General features: G+C 59.2%; 1 protein-coding gene and 1 long non-coding RNA gene across 14 annotated transcripts in view; one reads left to right on the forward strand and one right to left on the reverse strand.

Annotated features, from left to right (window-relative positions):
• NECTIN1 (nectin cell adhesion molecule 1) overlaps positions 1 to 20375 on the forward strand; it is a 62781-nt gene extending 42406 nt beyond the window's left edge. For both annotated transcript variants that reach the window (XM_036070535.2, XM_078058873.1), the window contains exons 2-6: positions 4524 to 4874; positions 5406 to 5708; positions 6122 to 6239; positions 7565 to 7716; positions 16131 to 20375. In XM_036070535.2, the coding sequence (XP_035926428.1) occupies positions 4524 to 4874; positions 5406 to 5708; positions 6122 to 6239; positions 7565 to 7716; positions 16131 to 16678 (1472 nt within the window). In that variant the 3' untranslated portion in view covers positions 16679 to 20375. The remainder of the gene's footprint in view (positions 1 to 4523; positions 4875 to 5405; positions 5709 to 6121; positions 6240 to 7564; positions 7717 to 16130) is intronic.
• The window catches only part of LOC118521786 (uncharacterized), a 248140-nt gene continuing 236734 nt past the window's right edge, over positions 13188 to 24593 (reverse strand). For all 12 annotated transcript variants that reach the window (XR_013442579.1, XR_013442575.1, XR_013442583.1 and 9 more), the window contains 2 exons: positions 15354 to 15617; positions 13188 to 13347 (listed from right to left, as the gene is read on the reverse strand). This is a non-coding gene — a long non-coding RNA (uncharacterized LOC118521786). The remainder of the gene's footprint in view (positions 13348 to 15353; positions 15618 to 24593) is intronic.

Raw genomic sequence — 24593 nt, forward strand, 5'->3', positions numbered from 1 at the left:
CGTACGTCCCGCAGGTACCCCCACCCGGGCTCCCACTGGGCTTCCCCCCTGGCCCCCAGCCTCTCGCCCCCCACCCCCACCCACCAAGCCCAGTGGAGGGTGGCCTGCAGGCGCTGTGACTGCAATTTGTAACCGGTATTCCTGCCATTTATCAAAAGGAGCAAAAGAGGCTCTGAGATCACATTTCTGGGAGGGACACCACCCAGAATGATGCCCTGGGGAGTTAGACTGAGATTGGGAGTCCCTTATAAAAAGGCAGGGTGGGAAGAACACCGGGCTGGATTATGCTCTTCTGCGTCCCGGAGCAAGTGACCCAACCCCTCTGGACCCTGGACTCCTCCTGTGTAAAATGATGCATTACATGGTCCATTGAGCCTCCAGGATGCTACCATTCTAGTGGTCCTGGTTCCCACATCTGGGACAGCCCCCACTTCTCATGTAAGAGGGGGCCCATGAGGAAGGACAGACAGTGCCTTGAGTGGAGCAGCCCTGACGGCCTGGGGAACCAGAGAAAGTCAGCGGGCTAGTCTCCGAGCCCTGGATCCTGCCAGCGAGCCGTGGTGTGGTCAGCTCAACCCGAGGTCAAACCTGTGCCTTCCCTCTCACACGGGGATTCGCAATCTGCTGGGGGCCGGGGGGGACACACACCGGGAAACGCGCTAGACACACGTGCCAGGAAAGCGAAAGGGATACAGATGATGGTGGTGGTGGTGATGATGGCTACTAACGTTTACTGCACGTTTAATTCTGTCCTAAGTGTGCTAAGCTCTCTAGTTTCGCATGTACTCATTGGATTCCTGAGAACAACTGCCCGGGGTAGGTACCACTGGTAGGCCCATTTTACAGATGTGCAGCCTCAGTGCAAACTGAGGCACAGAGAGGTCAAGTCATTTGCCCAAGGTTTCACAGCTCGGACGTGATAGAGGGAGAATGCAAAGCCCCACTGTCTGACTCTTCAGGAGCCCACCTGCTGCCCGAAGCGGGGAGGAGATGGAACAACCCTTCAGAGGGCGGGAGGAGCTCAGGCAGTGTTGGGAGACAGGAGCACCAGCTTCCAGGTCATCGAGGCCAGAGCGGATGGTGGAGAAGCTTAGACAGGCCTGTCCTCCTGTTTGCACCTCCTCTCCCGAGCCTTCCAGACAAGGCTGATGGTCCCCCTCTTCCTGCACGGAGGAGGGCCCTCTTCCTGGGTCACTGCCCTCATCCAGCCCTTTCTCTGCCTTTCCAGTGGAGATCCCCACTGCCCCATTCGCTGCAGCACTCTGACCCTGCTGCCCGACCACTGGAGGTGCGCCCCGCTCTCTGAAAGCCTCCCAGTCTGCCCAATCTAAAGAACGAGGGACAGCTCCCCAACCGTGCATCCTCGGGCCAAGACTGACAGCCCCAAGCCAGAAGCTGGGGTTCTGGGTCCCTAAGCCTGGAGTGGGGTGGAGGGCGAAGGGAGGGTCTTCAGACCTTGCCAGTGTCCCCAGCCCCTCCCAGTTCCAGAACTCTGGGAGCAAGGAGTGACCCCAAACCCCATACCCCAAGAGCTCCCTTGTGCCCAGTGGGCTGTGGACAGAGAGGCCAACATCAAACTAAGTCGGCCTGCTCCTTAGAGGTCCTCCCGCGCTCTGGCTTGCCCACTCATCGCTAGGGCAGAAGGGGCAAGGGCCAGGACAACCGGCTTTGTGCACAGTGAGCGGACGTGCCAGGCACCCTCCTCACTGGCCCCCCATGGGGCTGCCTCTGGAGAGGAGAGAGGGGCCGAGGAGAGAGGGGCCTTAACCCCAAAACAGACATTAGCGTGGGGAGGGCTGCCTTGGTCTGGTTAGGTACTGACGGACAAGCCCCTTGCAGCGCCCGCCCCGCCCCCACGCCCAGGCCGCTGTTGGCGATCTTCCCTCCTGGTATTCACAGCTCCGAAGGGTGAGGTCACTGCTGGAAGACACAGCGAATGAATGGTAGCGTGTGTGCCAGGCACTGAACCCTGCCTGTCCCCACACCTGCGGAGGAGTGACAGGAGATGGGGTCAAGGCAGGCTTGGTGGGCTGTGTCCCGCTATAGGCCCCACCGTGCTGGGCACCAATCCCTAGATGCTTCCTGGTGCCCGCACCCCAGCCCCCACCCCCAGCCTATGGCCCAAGCCCTCCCAACTGGCTTTTCCTGTTTTCTGGCTTTGTGTGGTGAAAGTTCCCCAATTATACCCACATTATCTCAGCTGCTGGGCAACCTCCAGCAGGTTGGTGAGTGAAGGCTGGGGAGTGGGGGAGGGAGCACCCGCTTATCCTGCTGGGAGGGCCTAGGACCTAGCTGCTTGCCAGCCAGCCAGTCAGCAGGAGCACTGCCTGGCCCACTGACCTCACCGTGGGACTCTATCTGGGGTGGGGCCCCAGCTGGGCTGGGCTGCAGTTCAAGGACTCAGACTCAGGGCCAGAAGGGACTGGGGGAGTCCAGCCTGCTCCTTATAGAGGAGGAAAATAGGGCTCAGGAGGGGCAAGTGACTGGCCCAGGTCCCACAGCCAGCTCAAGATGGAGCCCAGCAGAACCCAACTCCTGACTCCCTGATGGATGCTTCCTCCATTGGACTCCAGCCAGCCCACAGTGCTCTCTGCCCAGGGACATGTCAGAACCCCACAGACTGGCCAAGGGGACAGCGGGAGAGGATGGAGTGGGGTACCCCAGGTGGGCCTTGAAGGGTCTGTGTGGTTGTGAAGAGGCATGTGATACGGAAGCATCAGGGAAGCTTCCAGAGCATGGTAAGGGCCTGGCTCGAAGGGGCCAAAGACTTATTTATTCAGCAAGCATTTTTTGAATACATTTTTGTATGTCAAACACAGAGGATACTGCAGGGACCTAGGAGACATGCCTGTACCCTCCTGAGGGAAGGAGCTTTCACCTGCCATGGTCTCCCAAGCCCTCAGAGGAGTGTGCCCTGCTTTTGTGTCTCCATCATGCAGGGGCAAATAGGAGCCCCAAGTTTCCAGTCTTGAACCCCAGGCTCCCTTCGGGGACCATTGAGGCCATCCCCTTGCTTCTGGGTCAGTCCAGGGCCTGGCATTGATAGTATTGATGGTGCTCAGTAAATGGAGTGCAGTAAGGATGTGACAACACGAAGTGTACAGAGTACGGCCAGTAACAGAGCTCAGGGATGAGCCCCGGAGAGACCCACCGGAGGGGATGGCTGCCCCGAGTTCAGGGTTAGGGCGAAGCTCAAACAAGCCTTCTAGTGGGAATAAAACAATCGGTGAGGAGACATGGGGGAATTGATTCATTCATCCGACGCCACTGATCACTCCCTCCTCCTTGCAAATCTCTATTCTCGCGGGTTCCGTTGCAATTTGTCTGGCAACAAATACCTACTGAGCACCTACTGTGGGCCAGACCCTGGGCTGGGCCCTGGAGATGCGGTGATGGGAAAGCACAGATCCCACTCTGGTGGAGAAGTTAGAGGCATGAACGACCACATTCCAAGGCAGAAAAGATCCGTAACAGAGGTGGCGTGGGGAAGGTCTGTGAAGCTTCCCAAAGGGGGTGGCCTGAGTGGGTGATCCATCGGTGGAGAAGGAGAAGAGCCTTCTCGGGCCTTCTAGGGAACTGCATGAGCAAGAGTCTAGGAGTGTTAGGAAGAAGAAGAGAGGGAGGAAGGGAACATAGAAACATGGCGTGTTCTGAGGAGGGGCCCAGGCTGACATGGTCGGAGGGCATAGCGTATGGAGAGATGTGGACAAAAAGGCAGGATACAGATGAGGGGGATGTCGAATGCCAAGACATTTAGATTAGACTGTGAAGGCAGCCGGGAGCCAGGGGAGGCCGCGCCTTGTGCAGCACCTACTTCTCCCCACCTGGCTGGGTGAGGGGACGGAGCCATGCCCCCCCAGGGCGTGGGCACTCAGCCTTAAGGGAGAAGACCTGATGGGGGTGGCCATCATGGTGGCCCCCGTGAGCCATGTGGGCAGCGCTTCCTGTCTCCTGACACACTTTCTCCTTAGTCCCATTTGGTTCTCCTAGCAACCCCGTGAGGTGGAGGCCTTGATTTTATGCCCCATTTGCCAGAAGGGGACTGAGGCCCAGGAAGGTGACATAGTTGGTGGCTCGCAGCAAAACAGTGCACTCGACCCTCCTCATCAAAACAAGGGTGGGGGTGTGTATTTACTGCCATGAGGCGGTACCCACGACGTATCGCCAAGTGAAAAGGCAGCTTGCCGAGCAATACATACAGTGTGTGATTCTCCCTCGGTGTGAGGAAAAGAAAAGATGGTCATGCGGAGCAATATAGGGAAATAAGGTAAAGAGAAGAAAGTAAAAGAGGATATTTCCTGCAGGATTATCAGTGATATTTCTGAGTGGCGGGATCCTGGGTGGTGCCATTTTCTTCTCGGTATTTTTCAGTATCAACCAGAGTGCTTTTATTACAAGCAATTACTATTTTTATGATCAGCCTCAGAAGAGTAATACTGCTAGAGAGAAAGGAGCAGCGCCCCGGGAGTCTGGGCGGGGGGCCGCGCCTGTCGCTGACCACCGCCCGCGTCTCCTTTGCCCAGGCCCCCACGCCCAGGTGGTCCAGGTGAACGACTCCATGTACGGCTTCATCGGCACGGACGTGGTGCTGCATTGCAGCTTTGCCAACCCGCTGCCCGGCGTGAAGATCACCCAGGTCACGTGGCAGAAGGCGACCAACGGCTCCAAGCAGAATGTGGCCATCTACAACCCAGCCATGGGCGTCTCCGTGCTGGCCCCCTACCGCGAGCGCGTGGAATTTCTGCGGCCCTCCTTCACCGATGGCACCATCCGCCTCTCCCGCCTGGAGCTGGACGACGAGGGAGTCTACATCTGCGAGTTTGCCACCTTCCCCGCCGGCAATCGAGAAAGCCAGCTCAACCTCACCGTGATGGGTAAGCTGGCCCGACCCCCTCCCTCCCTGCTCGTGCAGAGGCCTGGGGCCTGGGGCTTGGCCATTCTCGACACGTGCCTCAATGGCCCCATCGTTCTGCTTGGGTTGGCATGCTGCCCGCGCTCCAGGCATGGCGCTTCTGGTCCCTTCCAGCCAGGCTGGGCCACAGTTCACTAGGGATTGGGGGCAGGGCCTTAGCCGTGGACAGAGCTGAAGATCAGGATTCAGGTCGGAGCACCCCCCTCCAAGGTGCTTTGTGGGTGACCAAGAAGCAAGCAGAAGCTTCAGACACCACGGTAAGGAGAAGAGCCGCATGAGCCACTGTCCTTGAGCAGGCCGAGGCTCCAGGAAGGCCTCTGCTTGACAGAAGCGGGTACCAGTCATAGGGCAGGGAGGACGTAGGTTAGATGTGAAGCAGTCCCGGGAGAAGTGCACAGCCGAGAGGTGAGGATGGCCAGGGGGGCGTCCTGGGCCCGCACACCTTGGGCGAGGCGGGAGAGCTGGTCCCATGGCGCTCTCCACTTCCCTGCAGCCAAACCCACCAACTGGGTAGAGGGTACCCAGGCAGTGCTTCGAGCCAAGAAGGGGCAGGATGACAAGGTCCTGGTGGCCACCTGCACCTCGGCCAATGGGAAGCCTCCCAGCGTGGTGTCCTGGGAAACACGCCTGAAGGGCGAAGCGGAGTACCAGGAGATCCGGAACCCCAACGGCACGGTGACCGTCATCAGCCGCTACCGCCTGGTGCCCAGCCGGGAAGCCCACCAGCAGTCCCTGGCCTGCATCGTCAACTACCACATGGACCGCTTCCGGGAGAGCCTCACCCTCAACGTGCAGTGTGAGCAGGGCGCGGTGCGGGCCGGCTTCCTGGGGTGGGCACCGCTGTCCCCTCCCCACTACCCACCCACACCAGCCCTCCCTCCTCCTCTGCTTCTATCTCCTGCCGCTCTCCCCCGCCCCTTCCTTCTCTGGCCCCTCTAGCCTTCCCCTCCCTCTCTCTTCCTGGGGGTGCTTTGGCCTCCCTCCTCTCTTCCCCCATCTCCTCCCTTGGCTCATCTGTCCCCATCGTTCCTCAGTCCCCTTGCTTCTGCTGCTCTGAGGTTCCATGATCCCCTCCCTCCCCCTTTCTCCGTCTTCCAGCTGGTTCCGTGTCACTGCTATCCTCCCTCCGTTCCCTGTCCGAGGCTCCCTCACTCCAAGTCCTGCTCTCCTGACCTCCCCCTTCTCAAAACATCATCCCTTGCCCCACAGATGAGCCCGAGGTGACCATCGAGGGGTTTGATGGGAACTGGTACCTGCAGCGAATGGACGTGAAGCTCACGTGCAGAGCCGACGCTAACCCCCCCGCCAGCGAGTACCACTGGACCACGTAAGTGCTCTGGGGCTGGCCGGTCGCCCGGCAGGGTACCTAGCTGGTCGCAGGGAGGTACCCCACCCCACCTCCAGGAGCATTAACTGGGGAGGAAATTAGGGTCTCGGTTCAGGTTTCTCAGCGACAAGGGGAGGGGCCGCGAGGGGCCACACATAACGCCCCCACGTCTGACAGCATCAGGGTCAGTGGGACAAACCATTCTGCCAGAGGGGGGATTCCCTCATAATCTGCCTGCTTTCTTCTCCCTAATAAAGAATTTTGTCGTTTTCCTTTGGTGATTCAGTCTGAGTGAGTCACTCCCACCCCAGCCCCCGGTATTTATTTTTATCGAGGTGTCCCCAGGGAAGCTGGCTTTCTGGAGCATCCCAGATCTTTCTTTGTTCCCGTTCCTTCTCTCCAGCACCCCCAGATTCTCAAGGAGAGGGCAGCCGTCAACCCAGCATGCTTGTGTTCATGGCGTGCTTGTCCCATATCCCGTCCTCTGGTTCTTGGCTTCCCAGTCTTTGAGTCTGGCCCTCAAAGGGTCTGGTCCAGCCCTCCAGCCGGCGCTGATAGCCTGAGCCAAGGTTCTTCCCAGAGAAGAGCTGGATGGAACACGTAGAAAGACGGGCATGGGGAAGCCAAGAAGCAGGTTGACGCGGATGGCCAGGAGATGGCTGCCCACATTGTGTCTGTACTCTTGTCCGGGAGGTAGCAGACAGCAGCATGCCCCAGCCAGTTCGCACCTTCCGTCCACTTCCTGGAACCAGAAGTGCTTCTGAAGGTGCAAGTGGCCGGGGCCGGCTTGCCAGTTTCAGCTGTGTGCCTGGGAGCTGCAGGGTCCAACAGAATCAAGGCTCCGTGGATCGGGAGGAAGTCCCCCTGTTTTCCCCAGGAAAAAGGCCTGTGATGTGTCCAGCGAGACAATGAGATAGTGAAATGGAACATGATTCCTCCACATGGGGGTTACCTGAGCAGCTTGTTAAACCAGCAACCCAAGAAACCAGGAGTAGCCAGAAGAGCACTGTGCCAGGAGTCAAAGACCTGGCTAGGACTCCAGTTCTGTCACTTACCCCTGTGTTCCTTGACCTTGAACTTAAGAGTTGCTCATCTGTTCCGTGGGACCAAGTACCTTCCTGTCCTGTCTGCGTTTCAGTGCTGGGACCATCGAGTGTGAAACACAAGAGATTATTGTTGTGGTTGTTTGTCCTCCTTCCAAGACAGACCCTGCCCATTATTCGCTCAGCAAAAGGGCTGGGAGTCTTGGAGGCAGGTGGGTGACGCCGAGGCAGCTTCTGGGCCGGAGAGTCCTAACCCTCTGCCCTGTCTCCCCATCCCCACAGGCTGAATGGCTCTCTCCCCAAGGGCGTGGAGGCCCAGAACAGAACCCTCTTCTTCAGGGGGCCCATCAACTATAGCCTGGCAGGGACCTACGTGTGTGAGGCCACCAACCCCATCGGCACGCGCTCGGGCCAGGTGGAGGTCAACATCACAGGTAGGAAGCTGCCCCCTGCCCAGCCTCTCTCCCCCAGCCCACTGCTGACGTCCCCCACCTTTGGCTGGTGTCATGTGGGAAGTCTGTGTCTCCTCTTTTCTCCTCTGGTTCCCCCTTAGGCTCTGGCCCTTGGCCTTGCTTTGCTTTTCTCTTTTCTCTGTTACAAGGCTGTGTGTGAGACAGGGTGACCCCTGATCAGAGAGGGGCCAGAGGGAGGCCCCAGCAGGGAAGAAGTAAGTGCCATTTGCAACAATGCTTCTGGGGGTCGGGGGACAGTGGGGCATGGTGGTAGAGCCTGCCCATGTCCTGTGATGCTGGCTGGTGGAGCTCGTCTGTTCCTGCAGCTCAGGAAACCCACGGGGGCGGCAGGGACGCAGGAGGGAAAGCAAGGAGATGGCCCAGAGCCCTGGTGGTCTCGTGCCCTTGACTGAACTTTCCCTGCACTTTTCTCTGTGTCAGTGCGGTTGAGGAGATTCAGCCCCCTGACCTCTCGGGGCCAAGGGAGGGAGCACAGGAGCTAGGATGTTCTGGGGGAGGCCTCCCATGGGCCGTGACAGGAGCCACGGACGTCAGTGTCCGACAGCTGGCACGTGGACGGTGCTCTGGATATGGGGATAAGACGAGGTGCCTGGAGGCTTGTTGTCAGAATTTACAAAATGTGGGCCGAGTACCTAGCACAGACCAGCAGTCTGTCAATAAATGGCCCGTGCTCTGTGATTATGATCTCGATCTCTATCATTATCATGATTAATGGAAGGATCAGAACAAGCCAACAGAGGGGTACAGTTGCCATCACGAGTTCACAGCCGGAAGAGGGGGCGGCTTTAATATTGTAGCTGAGCTGGTCGTAGGGTAAGAAAGCGACAGAAAGAACCGCCTGGGACAGGAAGTGGTGTCATGCTGCTGCCGAGATGGACAGGAAGTGACGTCGGGGGGGCGCGTCGTGCGCGGGCAGTGACCTCAGAGAGATGCTGAGCCAGGCTGGGGAGTGTAGGAAGTTGGGCCGTGCTTCCTGGACGGCAGGCACAGGACCTGGGCACGCCCTGGAGAGGCCTCAGCTCTGGGCCTGTGTCTCAGCCGTCAGAGACCTCGTTTGTGGGTACGTTCCGGGTACAGATGCCTGAGGAGCAGCCTGACGGCGTCCGGGGTCTGCACCGACCAACCTGCCGTCGGGGCCGTTCCGTCACACCCTCACTGGGGAAGGTGGGGTCACTGGTCATTTGCCGCTTTCTTCAACCCCCTGCCCTCGGCTCTCTGACTGGTTGAGGTAGTAGAAGCATCTGAGGTGGAGCTGGGCAAAGCTAAGGCAGCCCGTCCTCCAGGCTGAGGCTTGAGGGGGATGGAGGGAAGGGCAGAATCACACACTTCTGCCCTCCTGGAGAAAATGTGGGCCAAGCTCAGTAGGAACCTCACAGGGGCCCAAGCTCTGGCCGTGGAGCCGAGGGGCAGACGAGGATGAGGGGTATTAGTAAGGGAGCGTGACCACGCCGCAGTGGGGCGTGTCCTTGGAGGGACGACACAGACGGGCCTCAGCGTGTTGGCTCTTCTCTCAGTCTGTAATACAGAGATCTTCACCCTTACCTCTGGCCAGATGCGTGCTCGCACACACCGAGCCCTCCCTGGGTGGGGGTACCTTCCCCAGTGGTGGATCACAGACACCACCACTCCGTCACCCTCCACCACTCGGGCTCTTTGGGGAAACAGTGGACTGGGCAATCACAGGAGGAAGCCAAGAAACCTGGGAGCAGCGATCGCCCGTGATCCTACCCCTGGCATGAGTGGACCAGTCAGAGGCCCTTCTAGGCTTATGGGGCCAAGTGGCGCTACCCAGCCCCAGAGGCAGGGCTGGGACAGCAAAGTCAGGGCGTCCCTTCTCCCAAAGCTCAGGAGGGTGCAGGATGCCCGTGAGTGCAGGGCTGCTCATCAGGGAGTCACACCAGGTCCAGGAGCAGGGAGGAAGGGAAGGGGCACTTCCCAGGCCCAGGCTACAGAACAAAGAGGAAAGAAGCCAGCTGTGGAGGCGGGCCGTCTCCTGGGGGCTGATGGCCGCAGTAGTGCCCCGCATGGGATCTGTGGTCAGGCCTCGCTGGCCTCGTGGCCGGGGGCGCCAAGCTGCCCAGGGCTCCAACTGGAAGAGGCACACAGCCTATCCTCCTGTGCTCCCCAGAGGTATCGAGCCAGGCACGGGTGGCAACCAAAGTCACACACGTGGGTGGTGAGAAGGGCCTTGCGTAAGGACACTCCTGTTGCCAGCCCAGTTAGGCAGAAGCCAGGGAAGCGTGACACTCACTGAATCATTGACGGGCCCAGGAGCTGTTTCGCCGGCCGTCCCGAGGGAAGGAGGGACGATCTCACAGCCCCTCTGGAGGGGTCAGCCAGGAAGCCTGAGCCTCTTCAGAGCTGTGCGTTCCCGTGCTCATGGACAATTTACGAGCAGCCACCAACGCCACCAGCCCTCATCCTGCATCAGCTAGTGTCTGTCGCGTTCTCTGGGGGCCCAGTCCGAGGGACACAGCCATGCCCTGGGCTCCAAGCCCCGCTGGTCAGGAGGGAATGCATGAGTGAGACGGATAAGTGGAAATTTAATTTTTCATCCTGGCCATCCGTTCGGGTAATAGCTTTGCCCTGGGCGCATCTGGAGAGGAAAATGAAGAGCAGCTGGGGCAAGAGGGGGAGGAGGCGGGCAGCAGGGAGTGTGCCAAAGGCACGTGCGTGTGCGGGGCACTGGACCCGCACACACACACTGTAGCTGGGGCTTCTCAGGGCCCCGGATGGTGCGGAAGGTGGCATTTGAGTTGTTCCTACAAGGATGAGTGAGTGGGCAGTGATGGAGGGTGGGGGTTCGCCGGCAGGGGAAGCTTGTGGGAGGAAAATGGTGGGAGCCAAGTGGGCAGGACCGGAAGGAGTGGGGCTTTCTCTGTGTTGTCAAAGGGGAGTCTCTGGGGGGTTCTCAGCAGAGAAGCAGCACGGTGAGGCAGGTGGCTTAGACCAAGCATTTGAGAGGCTGTGTGGATGGCAGCAGGGGACCAGTTAGGGGCTGTACAGTGAGGGCGTCCCTAGTGGGAAGCAGCAGGCCTGGGCCGCGGCCACGGGGATAGGGAGACGGACTCACCAGAATTTGTGCGTACATGTCCACGGGGCCCATGAGGAGCAAGTTCATGGGGTTAGCCCAGGAGTCCCCAGCAAACCAGTGAGCTCCCCTCCCTTCTCCCTCTGCGGGTAATGCAGAGAGTAGGGAGAGGTGCTCAGGGTGTGGCCTTGACCAGACTCGAGAGGCCAAATGGGGCAGCATCTGCCCCTGGGACCGGGCTTGTCAGGAGGAGCAGAGAGGGAGGGGTGTCTGCCCCAGTCCCCGCTTCCGGTGAAGTCCCGGGCGCATCCACTGGGCGTGACCACTGGAGGGTGAAGGTAACAGGTCTCCCTCTTAGACTGGGAGTTCTTGCCACCAAGTGTTGGTGGGGCTTCGGGGTCCATCTGGAACGGAGGGTGTGTGTGAGCCTGCAAGGGAGCGTGCCTGTGAGCGTGTGAACGTGCGCTGGCAAGCCGGCGGGCGCCTGTCCTCATGCTGCGCGTGCACGCGGCTGGGTGGCAGTCGGGCCTCTCTGCGGGCTGGCGAATGGCGGTGCGCTGGGCTGTCGGTGCGCAGGCAGCTGCATCCGGGCCCCTGGGAGGACTGGCTGCTGCTCCAGCCTGACGGGGCCCTGCCCGGTGGCCTGCTGGCAGCCGCTCCGGGAGCAGAGGGCCGCCCAGAGCCTGACGTCAGGCCTGCGGCCACCACCCTGCACCCTGGCAGGTGTAGCGCTCCCAGCTTGCCGGCCCCCTCGGGCCCAGAGCACTCCTGCCTGCCTGCCGAAGCTCCGGCCTCGGGTCCGAAGCAAGCCCCTACCTTCTCTTCCACCCCAAACCTCCTCCGGGGCCTGGCTCCAGACGAAAACCCTGGCCTCCCCTCCGCCTCAGCCCCGTCCCCAGCCCCCCTACGGGCCCACCCACCTCAGTCAGGAAAGCACAGCCGCAAAGGGATGCTGAGCTCCCACCGCCGCCCCCAGGGGCCCGGCCAGCCCGCCAGCCCAGAGGGGAGGCTTCAGTCAGAGGGGGCATTACGGTGTGAGGGAGGTCGGGAGGGACCCCACGCCCCAGCTGCTCTCTCCCCGGTCCGCCGGGGCCCCTGAGGCTCTGCTGCTGGTGCTGAGCGTGACCGTCGGAAGGACAGAGGGGACCAGTGCTCCACTCCACACAAGCAGCCGCCTCTGCTCGCCGGTGAGCTAGGCCCTCCTGTCTGCTCCCTCTGCACCCTCACCCGGCGTCCGCACTCTGAAGTCCGCCATCCTCTACCTCTAGGCAGACCTGGATGCAGAGCAGCTAAAATAACCAGGGTTCCCCTTGGTCCCAAAAGGTCCCCAGGGAAGAGTAAACCTCCTTCGGGCTTGGGGGGAAGAAAGTGAAACAGAAGGACCTAGAGGGGAAAGACACTCGCCTTGACAGGATTCATTCAACAAATATTCCTGAACTCTGGCCACCTGCCAGGCAGGCGAGGTGCTTGGGAATACATCAATGAGCCAAAGTCCCTGTCCCTCTGGAGTGAGTGTTTTAGTACAGAAGGACACACAGCAGACGACAGAGGAAATACATCAGAAGAATCACGTGGTCATTTTGAAAGTGACATGGAGCAAAGAAGAGCAGGATCAAGGGGTCACAAGGGCTGGGGTGGGGTTCGTGAGCCGCGCTTTGAAATAGGGCAGTCGGGGAAGGAAGGCCTTGGCGAGAAGGGGATCTCGGTGAGAAGCTTGAGCCAGGCCTTGACAGAGGTGAGGGGGTGGCCATGGGACACCTAGGGGAAGAGTCTGCCGGGGTGCAGGGCGGCCTGTGCAAAGGCCCTGAGGAAGCCTGGAGAGGAATGAACCAGGAGGAAAGCAAGGGATGGTATCAGAGGTGGGGAGCAGAGGCACAGGTCACGTAGGCGATTTTAAACTCTCTAGATTTAACAGGCTCTCTGTGGCTGTTGTGTTCAAAATCATCTCTAGAAGGAAAATGTAGAATCAGGGAAGCCAGTTAGACAGCTGTTGCAATAATGCAGGTGACAGGGGCGCCTGGGCGGCTTAGTCGTTAAGTGTCTGCCTTCGGCTCAGGTCATGATCCCGGGGTCCTGGGATCGAGCCCCGCATCAGGCTCCCTGCTCAGCAGGCAGTCTGCTTCTCCCTCTGCCCCTCCTCCCACACGTTCTCTCAATCTCTCTCTCTTTCTCTCTCTCTCTCAAATAAATAAAATCTTTAAAAAAATTAATGCAGGTGACAGGTGATGGTGGCTTGGATTAGGGACAGAGCAATGGTAGAAAGTGGTCAGCTTCTAGATTTACTCTGAATTCGATTTACAGACTAATTTGGGACCTAAGTCGCTCTCATGAAACAGGTAATACAGCCAACTCTACCATACTGTGATTAGTGGGGCCCAAAAAATTCGGTCTAGTCCAGTAAAATGTTGGAGAGCTTTATTTTTTCATTGGGTCTCTGCTGTCACAGAAAGCATAAAAATAAATATAACGGAACTTAGACTGCACACAACTGTAACGCACCTGAATAGAAACAGTCCCAGATTATCATGAGGCTGCCACTTCCCCAACCCCTCTCCTCGTTCCTACAAAAAAAAAAAGAGAATTGTAGCCATTTGAAAACTTGAAAGAACAGAAATAGGCACAAGGGAATGAGGAAGGGCATTCCTGGAAGGGCCAACAGCACCAGCAAAGGCTTGCAGTAAACAATCAACGTGGACAGCGAGGATGGCGAGCTAGCCAAAGCCAAGATCAAGTGGCATGATGGGAGTTCTGGAGCCCAGACTGGCACGGTCCAGCGGGCACTGGGGACATCGTTGCTACTCTTCGAAAAAGGGAATGGTAGTGTCTACACAGTGGAAATTAACCTGGTGACTCTGGACAGAGTGACTAAAAGGGGACAGAGACCAAATGGAGGTAGGAGATTCCAGGACTCTACTACCGTAAAACCTGGCATGAAGTGATAAAATATTGAATAGGAAGAGTCAACAAGATTTGATGGAAAGATTTGAAAGGAAAGGTAGATCCCTCCATGTGGATGCCTTTCTTACTCTCTTGGCCTCTCCAAGTCCTCGCCATTCTTCAAGAATTCTTTTCCAAGAAGCCTTTGCTAACTCCAGGCCACAGTGTTCTCCCTCCCCTGCACTCCTGAGGCACTTCTCTGCCAGTGCCCTTGATTGTCTGCATGCGGCTTTGTCCCTAAGGGTGTCATTTGGTTCCCTAGATAGGCTGTGAGTTTCTTGTATCCTGTGACTAGCAAAATAGATGCTCCATAAATGTTTGTTAATTGGGTAGGTGGCTGGATGGGTAAATGGGTGGATAGGTGGATGGATGGATAGATAGGTGGAGGGATGGGTGGGTGGCTTGGTGGATGGGTGGATGGGTAGGTGGGTGAGTGGATGGATGGTGGATAGGTAGATGGATGGTGGATGGATGGATTGGTGGACAGATCAGTAGATGGGTGGGTGGATGGGTGAAGTGAGAGGCAGGTTAGAGAAGAGAGAGCACTCAGATCTAGAGTGAGAACTGAGGAGGTAGCAGGCAGGGTGAAAGTACAGAGGAGGCTAGGTTCCTGATAGCTGCCTTTGGGGCACGCCTTGTGGAGGCAGCTCCCACTTCATGGCGAGCAGGGGTGTAGCCCTTTTAAAGGCAATGAACAGATGGGACCTGGTGAAGCAGGAGAAGCTTGAGGTTCCAGGGAAACTGTTCTGGAAGCAGGCGGGGAGGACAAATAGTCAGTAAATATTTATTGGGCAGTCACTCGGTGACCTGCGCTGAGGACACGGTGGTGACAAGTGGTTGTCCTTCCTGCATGTGGAGAGGCCAGGAACAGGAGCATCTGGGTGGTCCCTGCTCAGCCATGTGACTGCAAGCACATCGCCTCCCCTTCCTTGGGCCTCTGTGTTTTCATTAGCCCGTCCAGCCTGGACTCCCAGGAGTCCTTTCCTCTGCTCGAGCCTCTGCCCTGCTCCTGCCTGCTGCAGGCAGCACCCCACCCACTCCCACACAGGGGCTGGCTTCCACTCGGGAGGAGGGAACGGGCTCACAGGAGGAGCAGAATTCCCTTGGAGCGGGTGATGCTCATTCAAGGGATCAAGCTGGCAGGAACCGATTCCCAGAGACCAGAAAAATAAATGCCCAAACCCTACACCTTCACCTGGGCCTGAGAGAAGAGCACCTAGAATAGCCGGGCAGCCCTCGCAGGCTCGCCCTGAACCTGCCCACCAGCACCTCCTGACCGTGGCCAGCCGTGGTCTCCGGTGCCACCCTGTGGTGGTGCTGGGAACCGCCTCCCTCAGCCTCACCTCCCCCCAGTCTGGCCTCTGGCAAGGAAGGCCCTGTAAGGAGAGGGTAGGGGCAGCACTGACCAGAGCGCAGGCGCTCCCTCACCCAGCCTGCCCGCCTGCCCGCCCGCTTCCTTTCTCTCTCCTCCACCTTTCCTGCCTCCTGGTTTCCACCCTGTCGTCGGGGTGCATGTTTGCACACAAACATTCGGCACATCAGCACAGGCATGCGGGCTGGCCACGACGGCCAGGGTGTGCCCCGGCACGAGCTCCCCTGTGTGTTCGCGTCATCGTGGCCATGTACTCACGTGCGCTCGCGCCTCCTTCCTGCACAGCCGTGCCGAGCATCTTCCGCTCCTAGCCCAGGCTGCCAGCACCCTTGGCACCCACCTTGCCCTCCGGGGCCAGACCGCAGCCAAGAACCACAGCCCTGGTTTCTGGCACTCCCAGGGCATCATTGGGACCAGCCTGGGAGCCCGTCCTCTTCCCTGTGCCCGGGGGAGCACGTGAAATCAGACGTGGGGCACCCAGTGACCCGCAGGTGTCCGGCACAGGGTTATCACAGGCTCTCCCTGCAAAAGAACCGATGTTGCATCATTGGCTGGTGGCCTCAGGCAGGTTGTTCAACCTCTCTGAGCCTCGTGCCGTCGTGCGTTGAATGGAAAGTAATAGCACACTTATATCATGGGGTGCCGGGACGGTGACTGGCAGCTAGGGGACATTGGGTCGGGGTGGGCTGGCTGGCACCACAGCCAAGGAGAAAGCCAGCATGGAGGCTCCGGGGCTCCAGCACTCTCTGCCTCTCCTCTCGCTCCACCTACAACACCGTGGTGCATTGGGCTCCTGGAGGGTTGGCGCCTCCCAGAGGGGTGGGGGCCCCCGGAGGGGTGGGGCGCCGACGGGTGGCAGCTCCCGGAGGGTGGGGCGCCGATGAGCCTGCGGAACCGGAGCCGCCCTTGGGCCTTGGGCCCGCTTCCTGGCCTTTCCATCCCCTGCCTCCCTCCCTCCGTCCCTGCCACCGCTGCCGAGTCCCCCTCGGGAGCAGACACTGACACTGTCCCCCTCCATGTCTTTTCCCCCCCCAGAGTTCCCCTACACCCCGTCTCCTCCCGAACACGGGCGGCGCGCAGGGCCGGTGCCCACGGCCATCATTGGGGGCGTGGCGGGGAGCATCCTGCTGGTGGTGATCGTGGTCGGAGGGATCGTGGTGGCCCTGCGCCGGCGCCGGCACACCTTCAAGGGCGACTACAGCACCAAGAAGCACGTGTACGGCAACGGCTACAGCAAGGCGGGCATCCCCCAGCACCACCCGCCCATGGCCCAGAACCTGCAGTACCCGGACGACTCGGACGACGAGAAGAAGCCCGGCCCCCTGGGTGGGAGCAGCTACGAGGAAGAGGAGGAGGAGGAGGGCGGCGGAGGGGGCGAGCGCAAGGTGGGCGGCCCCCACCCCAAATACGACGAGGACGCCAAGCGGCCCTACTTCACCGTGGATGAGGCGGAGGCCCGTCAGGACGGCTACGGGGACCGGACTCTGGGCTACCAGTATGACCCCGAGCAGCTGGACTTGGCCGAGAACATGGTTTCTCAGAACGACGGGTCTTTCATTTCCAAGAAGGAGTGGTACGTGTAGCCGCCTCCCTCCAGAGCCTCTGTCTGCGCCCCTTTCTCCCCAGCCCCCACCCGCACGCCCCCTGCCCGTCCCCGTGCCCACTCCTCCAGGAGCTCCACAGAGACTCACCCAGCCGCCCAAAGCCAGCCCCACACTCCTGGGGAGCGGGCAGCCCAGGGCAGCTGCGACCTGGCTTGGTGTTGATCTCCCCGGCCCCGGCCCTCCCCGTGCTGTCGTGTTCACTGTGGCTTTGGTGTCGCTGCACCTTTCCTCCTGTGGCCCTCCGCCTGCCCTCTGTGCGGGGAGCCCTGTTCTCGTCTTGTGGACCTGGGCACCCCTCCAGGGCTTGGGGAGCCAGCCCTCCCCCCCCCTCCCAACACTGGAATCTGTTTGTGTCCTTTCCACTGTGGGTGGAGGGCTGAGCGGGCTCCCGGGGGAGAAGCCCCACCCCACCCCCAGATGCTGCTCCTCTTTTCCCAGGGAGAGGGAGCCCAGTCCTCCCTGCCACGAGCAGCCGGGAGCTCGGACCCCCGGTCTAGACAGCCATTGCACCCGAGAGGCAGGGATATGCTTCTCCAAAGCACCCAGGGTAGTCTTGTTACGTGAATCGAGTTGAGGTCCCCACCCAGGGCCTAGGGCAGTGTGTTTTCCCGGTGAGGTTGGTTTTACATTTTTTTTCCTCATTGGCCAACGGAGAGTGAAGTTGGCCCAGCTCTGGTGTGTCTCTCCTCTTGACCCCTATCTGCTCCCCACACAGTGGGGCTCCGGGTGGACTCTGGCCCACGCTTCCCATACGCCTCTACCAACACATGATGCAGACACCTACATGCACACTCACCGCTCATGTCCACCCCTCGTTCCCCTGGGGTCACATGCCCTTGCAGGCTGGACACCGCCGGGGCCCACCCCTCTGTTCCACCTCTTCCCCTCCCAGCTGAGGATGGGGACACCTTCAGAAGTTTCCGGGGACAGCTGAGACCAGGGCCCCCTGGAGCCTCTATCCTAGGAGCTCAGGCTGGCCCTAAAATGCTGCTTTCGGCAGGGGAGTTTCTCAGACTTCTCCCTTATCTGTCAAGTGCTAGCTCGATTCTCCTGGGGAGCCAGGGCCGGGGTCCCTAGGATGTCCAGGTGTCAGAAGTGACCGAGTACCACCATGGAGAGCAATGGGGAGGGAGTCTACGGGAGAAGCTTTGCAAACACAGATGCTGAAGAGTGCAGCTGGTACCCCACCCCCCAAGGCCAATGCAGATGTTCTGGGCTTGCCAGGAAGTACAGGGGCAGTGGGGTAGCCAGGAATCCTGGCTCAGCTACACCTGGTCGCCATTCTGGGAGGCGGAGGGGGTGGAGGATCCTTGGGAAAGCTTTCCCTTTGAGTTACAGATTCCCTCCTTGAATGGGGCTCTGGATTCCCATCAGTCACCCAGGACGAGGGCTTCCTCTCTGTACAGTGGGGGAAAGGCCCCTCCCAGCCCTCTCCGTTCCCCCCAGCTCAAAGTGCCTCAGTTCCTCCATCTGCCCACCCTGGTCCCCCCAGCACTCTAGATAGGAAAGACCCTGGGATGGGAGAGGCAGGCTCAGGCCTGCCCATTAGGGTTCCAGTTAACTCAGTCCAGGCTGTCAGGGGCTCTGTGGGATGGCAAGTGTTGGGGGGGAAGGGAAGCAGACCACTCTGTGCCCCACGGGCACCGACCTACCTGCCATAGGCTTCCCAAGGGAGCCCCAGCCCCCAGCCACCCTCCCCTCCCCTCCATGGTGCTGCTATTGAACCCCCGGCCAGCACTTGTCTCTGCCCTGGCGACCCTGGGCCCACCAGCTGGGCCACCCTCACCCAGCCCCCACTGCCCTCGCCCCAGCCCTGGCTGCCCAGTAGCCACGTAGCAGAAGTCTGAAGCCATGCCAGCCCTGGGGCAGCTCTCCTCTCTTGGGCATTGGGGATGCTGGATGGGGTGGAGTTGGGGAAGAACATTCTGGGGTCTTTCTAGCCACAGGGCAGAGGGGGGCAGAGGAGCTGGGCTGCTTCTCCTAGCAGTATTAGTGTCCCCCCAGGGCAGAGGACCTTTTCCATGTTACATCACTGCCCCATCCCACCTCACAGCATTCTGGCCCTTCTGTTTGGTCTCCTGGCCCCCAGGCAGGAGGAAGTCCCAGGGGCCTACCTGATAGAGGCATTCTCTGTCTTCTTGAAACCATGAAACTGAAAGAACTCTTCCTCCTGTGTCCCCCTTATCCTACACTGCCACCCCCTATTCCTCATTATATGATGTACTTAGGAGGGCCCCTGGGCCCAGCCAAAGCACTGAGTCCCCCTTAAGACACCTCCATACCCTTCCCCCAAGCAAAGCACAAACTGGGACCCATGCCACATGCATGGGCCATGTGGGAGGCTCCTGCCTGTCCGAGAACCCTGCAGCACACCTAGCGGGGCAGTTGCTAGTCGGGGGCCAAAGGTAGGCATGAGGCAGGCAGGGGTCTGCACTCAGGCCTGGGAAGGTGGGGTTTTCCATGCCCCAAGTCTGCGGGAAGGTGGGCCCTGCTGCTGGGCCCCCCCATAGCCCACTGCCAAGGGGAGGTCTGGCCCAACAGAGTAGATGAGGACATTCCGCTTCTCCTTCATGCCCCCAGCCTGAGCTGAGCTTCTGCCTTTGCTGGAAATGAAATAAACTTGGTATTCCTTGTGCCAAGGCATCCCCCAGTTGTCACCCTGCCTCTTGTTACCCTCCCTGTCCTTGCCCCCCTCCCCTGACCCCCCCTATTTCTTTAAGATTTTGATATTGTTCTAATGTGTAAACAAACCATCTGAGTCCCCTTCCATCAGAAGGAGCTGAAAAGCAGCAGCGTGGGATCGGTGATCACGAGCAGGCACACGCAGCCACGGCAGGCCCAGTCCATGCACTCGCGGGGCACACGCCCCTCCAACAGACCCAAGCACAGGTGCCCCGGCGCACGCGCAGGTGTGCACGCGCAGCCTCGGCAGGGGGCTGGGCTGGTCCTGCTGAAAGCCCCGCGGGGAGAGGTGAATTCCCAGTGCTCAGGCCAGTAGAGAGACTCACGGGGGCCTCGTTTCCCTGGGCGTGTGCCCCCTCTGCCAGCCCCCTCCCACGTGCCCAAGCCACTGGTGCAATAATTTTTTCTGCCATCCTCCAAGCAGAGGAATCGGGAATGGTGTTAGGTGGATGAGGCCCGGGAGGAGGAGGGAGCTCGCAGGCCTCCGGGGCCCCAGACGGACCTCTCCACCAGGAGCCCGCGCCCACCAAGGAGCAGGCGGGCCCCTCCCAGGCCCCCGCACCCACAGAGAGCCCTGCTCTGGCCTCGGGCGCCCGGGAGCAGGCCCTGAGAGGGCCCCTGGGGCCTCTCGCTGCTACTGTCCCACTGGAAGGCCAGAGGTGCCCCTGCTCCAGGTGCTACTGCTCTTCCGACTCCTGCTGTGAGGAACAGGATTCTGGTCTGGAAAACAGTGGTTTCCTCTCTTTGTATAAAACGGTAACAAAATCCAGGAGAAGCTGCCGCCCCTCACCTCTGAGTGCACCGCGCTACCTTGCCTTCAGTTTCTTCGTCACAGTTTCGTCTTTGGTCCCGGGGACGGCCCAGCAGGTTCTCCTGGTTCTGACCCGGGGGGTGTTTGCATCACCCCCTTTTACTTGTATAAAAAAAATGATGGGTTGAAAAATGTACTGAGGAAAAAAAATGTACTTTTTTATAAATAAAGTGTTTAAAACAACCCTGGCTGCCTGTGTCGCTCACTCCTCGCCTCCCGGCGGTGGCCACGCCATGGGCGCGGGGACAGGGTCAGGCTGGAGACCGGCCGGCACAGTGGGGAAGGGCAAGGAGCCTCCAGCCGGCACCCCCCCGGGGTGGCTCTGGGACAGCGAGGACGGAGAGCCCTGCAGGAGCCCGGCCCCGGGGCGAGGGGCCTGCCTGAGACCTCACCCCAGCTCACGAGCTGCCCCGAAGCCTCGCCCACGCACAGGAACACGGTGGGCAGCAGCGGCGGGCACGGGCGGGGAGGCCTTGGGGACGCTGGCTGAGGCAGCCCCCCGCCCCCGCCAGCTGGCCCGAGCCCCTGCCTTCCTGCCCCACAGCCGCAGAGCACAGCTCAGGCTGCTTCCATTTCCCCCTTCTCGCCCACTCCCTGCTGTCCCGCTCCTTCCTGCCGAGTCCCCTCCTGCGGTTGTTTGGAGGGGCAAACGAGCAGTGTCACACCTGTTGTGTCAGACACACTGGGGACAGGGGCGAGATGGGGAGCTTGATCCTTTCATCTTCTGTTTCAAGCAGACGGCTAGGACCTGTCCCCTACCAGCTCTCTCCCAGTGATCTCTCGGCGGGGGGCGGGGGGGGGGCGCCGGGGCTGGTTGCAGGGAAGGGCTCCTCCTTCCTTGGTCACCTCCCCCCCACCCCCAAACTCCAGCACCATCTGCTTCCCATCTCCTGAGCTGGAATGCAGGACAAATCGGTCGTGGGTGGGAGTGGCAGGGGCTTCCCCCCCCACACCCTCTTACCACCAGTAGCATCTCCTTTCACTGAAATCTACACCATATGCCCCTGAGGAAGGGGGGGAGGATGCTGGAGGCCAAGGTGGCCACTTAGCAGAAAGCCCTCCTGCTCATCTGGGGTGAAGCCCATCCTCCACACCTAGGATCCGGTGGGGTGGGGAGGCCGGGGCAGGCGGAATCGGGGAATCAGGCGTGGAGAAGAAGCCAGCAGCTGTTGGTAGCTGGCTGGGCCCCTCGCTGGGAGGCCAGACCAGCACCCTAGACTGTTTAGATGCTGATTCTCGAATGAGATGCAAATTGGTTGTTTAAGTGGTCACTTCCTCAGTTTTCCGAGCTGTCCGTTTAAGTTAAATTTTAATTTGCGCAGGCAATAAATGCTTAATTACATTATTAATATATTGGAAGAGATCAGTGGACAGAACATCCTAATTGGCATTTAACTAGAGCGTTCCGGCAAATTAGCCAAGACTTTCCCCGGCAGCGGAAGGAGGGCCAGCCAATTAGTCCCAGGCACAGACTCTCTGGGCCAGAGAAGCCAGATCTAGCCCCTTCCCCCAGGGTCCCAGGAGTCCAGGGCACAGCTCGCTCTCTAGTTGCTAGTTGAGCTAGATTCAGGAAGAACTTTGCTCGTTGGGCTCCTTCTGCCCAAACCTCAACCCTCAGCCCTGTCCCCACATCCCTACCCTCAGCACGGCAGAGGACCAAACGCTGGGTGGCCTGGGGATAGGACCCGCCTCTGTGGCTAAGGTCCCCCTGGGGTGTGCCCACCACTGCCCTCCCTCAGCTGTGGGCCCGGGACTAAGATAGCTGGGCAACCAGAGCTCCTTTCTGGATACCATGGATGCCTCTCTCCCTTCCTCCTGACCTTGACCACTCTGATTGCAGATGGTGAAGAGAATAAACTTGATGAGGGATTCATATTTTTTTTACTCACACATTCATTCATTCATTCATTTGGCCACCCTGGGCCAGGCCACTCCTGAGCTCCTGTGATGGTCCCGCCCAGAGTCCTTGCTTTCAAAGAATTCCGAGGCTCCAGGGGTCCCAAATTCCAAAACAGCCAGGGCCTGCTAGCCACAGGTTGAGCTGTGTGTAAAGCCCTATGGGAGCACAGAACAGGAATGGCTAATTTTGCTTGGGAAGGTCTGAAAGGCTTGTGACGTTTCCCCTGGGCCTGAAAGATGTGTAGGAGTTCTCCAGACCAGGAGTGTTTAAGAGTATCCCAGGCTAACTTGAGAATTTAGCGTCTTATATTAGTTGTTCTAAAAGAGATCATTCTAGTCCAACATGCTCATTCGGCCCAATGAGAACTGAAGCCAGGAGAGGAAGCTAAGGCTTGGCAACCAGACCATCAGAACGCATGCGCTGAACATGCTCAGGGGGCCAGAGCCAGGTCTTGAGCAGGAGGAGTGGGGGAAATCAGAGAAGGGGGCGGCACCAGCCTAACTCTGGAGAATGCCAGACCCGACACCAGTTTCGATTCAACCATGGGGCAGTGTGAACCCCCGTGGGTTATAAACTGGGTTTGTGGGAACCACTTTTGGTGTTGAGCAGAGAAGATGGTAGGATTCTGACACCACGTCCAATGTGCATTTTCTGCCACGCCACCAAGCAATAAACTCAATCCGAACACTGTCGACCTGGAGGGAGCAGCAGATCCCACAGGCTAGGGGCTCAGTCCCAAAAGACTGTCCCCCACCCCAAACGCCAGGGTCACGTCCAGCTTGTCACCTGTGCTTCCGACCCATGAACTAGAAATCAGAGGTTCCTTGGGTTCAATTAATTTGCTAGAGTGGCTCACAGAACTTAGGAAACCAGTTAACTCAGTAGATCACCTGTTCACTATTAAAGGCTATAACGCCTAGAAGAGCCACATAGGGCAAGGCACGTGGGAAGGGGCCGGAGCTTCTCTTCCCGCACCTGTGTGGGGTCACCAAGCCAGAAGCTCTCCAAACCCTGTCCCTTTGGGCTTTTATGGCGGCCTCAGGACACAGGCGTGATTGACTAAATTATTGGCCACTGATAACTGAACTCAATCTCCAGCCCCTTGATTCTCCCTGGAGGTCAGAGGTGGGGCGGAAAGTTCCAACCTTCTAATCACACAGCTGGTTCCCCCGGCAGCCGGCCCCCATTCTTAGGTGTTTTCCAAACTTCATTAACTTAAACCCAGGTGTGGTTGAAAGGATTTCTTACGAGTATCAAGCCACCTTTGTGGCGCTTATCACTTAGGAAATTCCAAGGGTTTTAGGAGCTCTGTGCCAGGAACCAGGACAAAGACCAAACACATGCTTCTTATTATAAATCTCAATTATCATAGGTGGTATATGCCATGCTTTTGAAGAAGGGGAGGTGGGTGGGTCAGAGGGAAAGGTGCAGGAGGAAAGGCTTCTGTGAAAGCTGGAGGGGAGACCCTGCTCCTGGAGGCTCTTCTGCCCTGCCCCCATGGCCAGACACTTCCGGGGAGCAATCCTTGGGCTCTACCTTGGTACTGACTTCAGTGGCCCCCAAGCCCTATTTTCTCCCCCTGGTTTACAGCCTTGATGGCAGAGCCAGGCCAATCCCACTCTACGGGCACACCATCAACTCCCAGATGAGAAGCTGAGGTGCTGCCCTCTTCCCTCCCCTCTGCCGACCACACCCTCCCCAGCACACACACTCCACTGCCCGGGGCCTCATCTGAGCCGGCCAGCCCCTCGGACCTGGTGCATCCAGGCTCATTTTGAGCTCCTCTAGGAAGGGCTCAGGAATAGCCTTGTTGGAGAACCAGTTCCAGGGCATCATCAACACACATCACAGGCTCCATTGAGTCAGAGAACTGAACCCTGGACACACACGCCTCAGTCTTGGGACTTAAAAACATAAAATATCCAGGCCCCACCCACATTAACAGAGTCAGAGTACATTCTCAACAAGCTACCCAGGAGAAGCTAATGGTGTGGAGGCAGAGGTCGTCCCAGGTGTCAGTGAGGAAGAAGCAGGGCCTGAGATAGGACTGGAGGGGTGGCTAGGTGGGTGATTTGATGGGTTAAGCGCATAAGAGCTGGGGCGCCACACGTGCTGTTTATTGGGATTACCATCAATCACCTTTATCGTTGCCATCACCCTCAGCTCCGACACCTGGGCCCTGGCAGCTAGCGACAGCAGGGGAGGCCCGTAGGGAGCCAGGATGGAGCCGCACCTGTAGTCCGCATGAGGCAGGCTCTCTGCTTGTAGACTATTCCTGGGCACCTGGTATCTGAGGACACGCCAGAAGGCAAAGCGGGATTCTGAGTTAAAAGCCCGGGCAGGGGTCCAACGGGCCCTCCTTGAATGGAGACTCTAGCTCCATAGTGTTAACACCTTGGAGGAAGTGGGTGTGCTTTTTTTTTTTTAATGAAGGCCAGTAACAGTCCTCTTAGATGAAGGGGGACCTGCTGGGAGAGGCAGAGGGGAGGATGGCAGGCCTA

This window comes from Halichoerus grypus, chromosome 11 (assembly GCF_964656455.1).
Source record: "Halichoerus grypus chromosome 11, mHalGry1.hap1.1, whole genome shotgun sequence".
In the NCBI taxonomy this organism is placed as follows: domain Eukaryota; kingdom Metazoa; phylum Chordata; class Mammalia; order Carnivora; family Phocidae; genus Halichoerus; species Halichoerus grypus.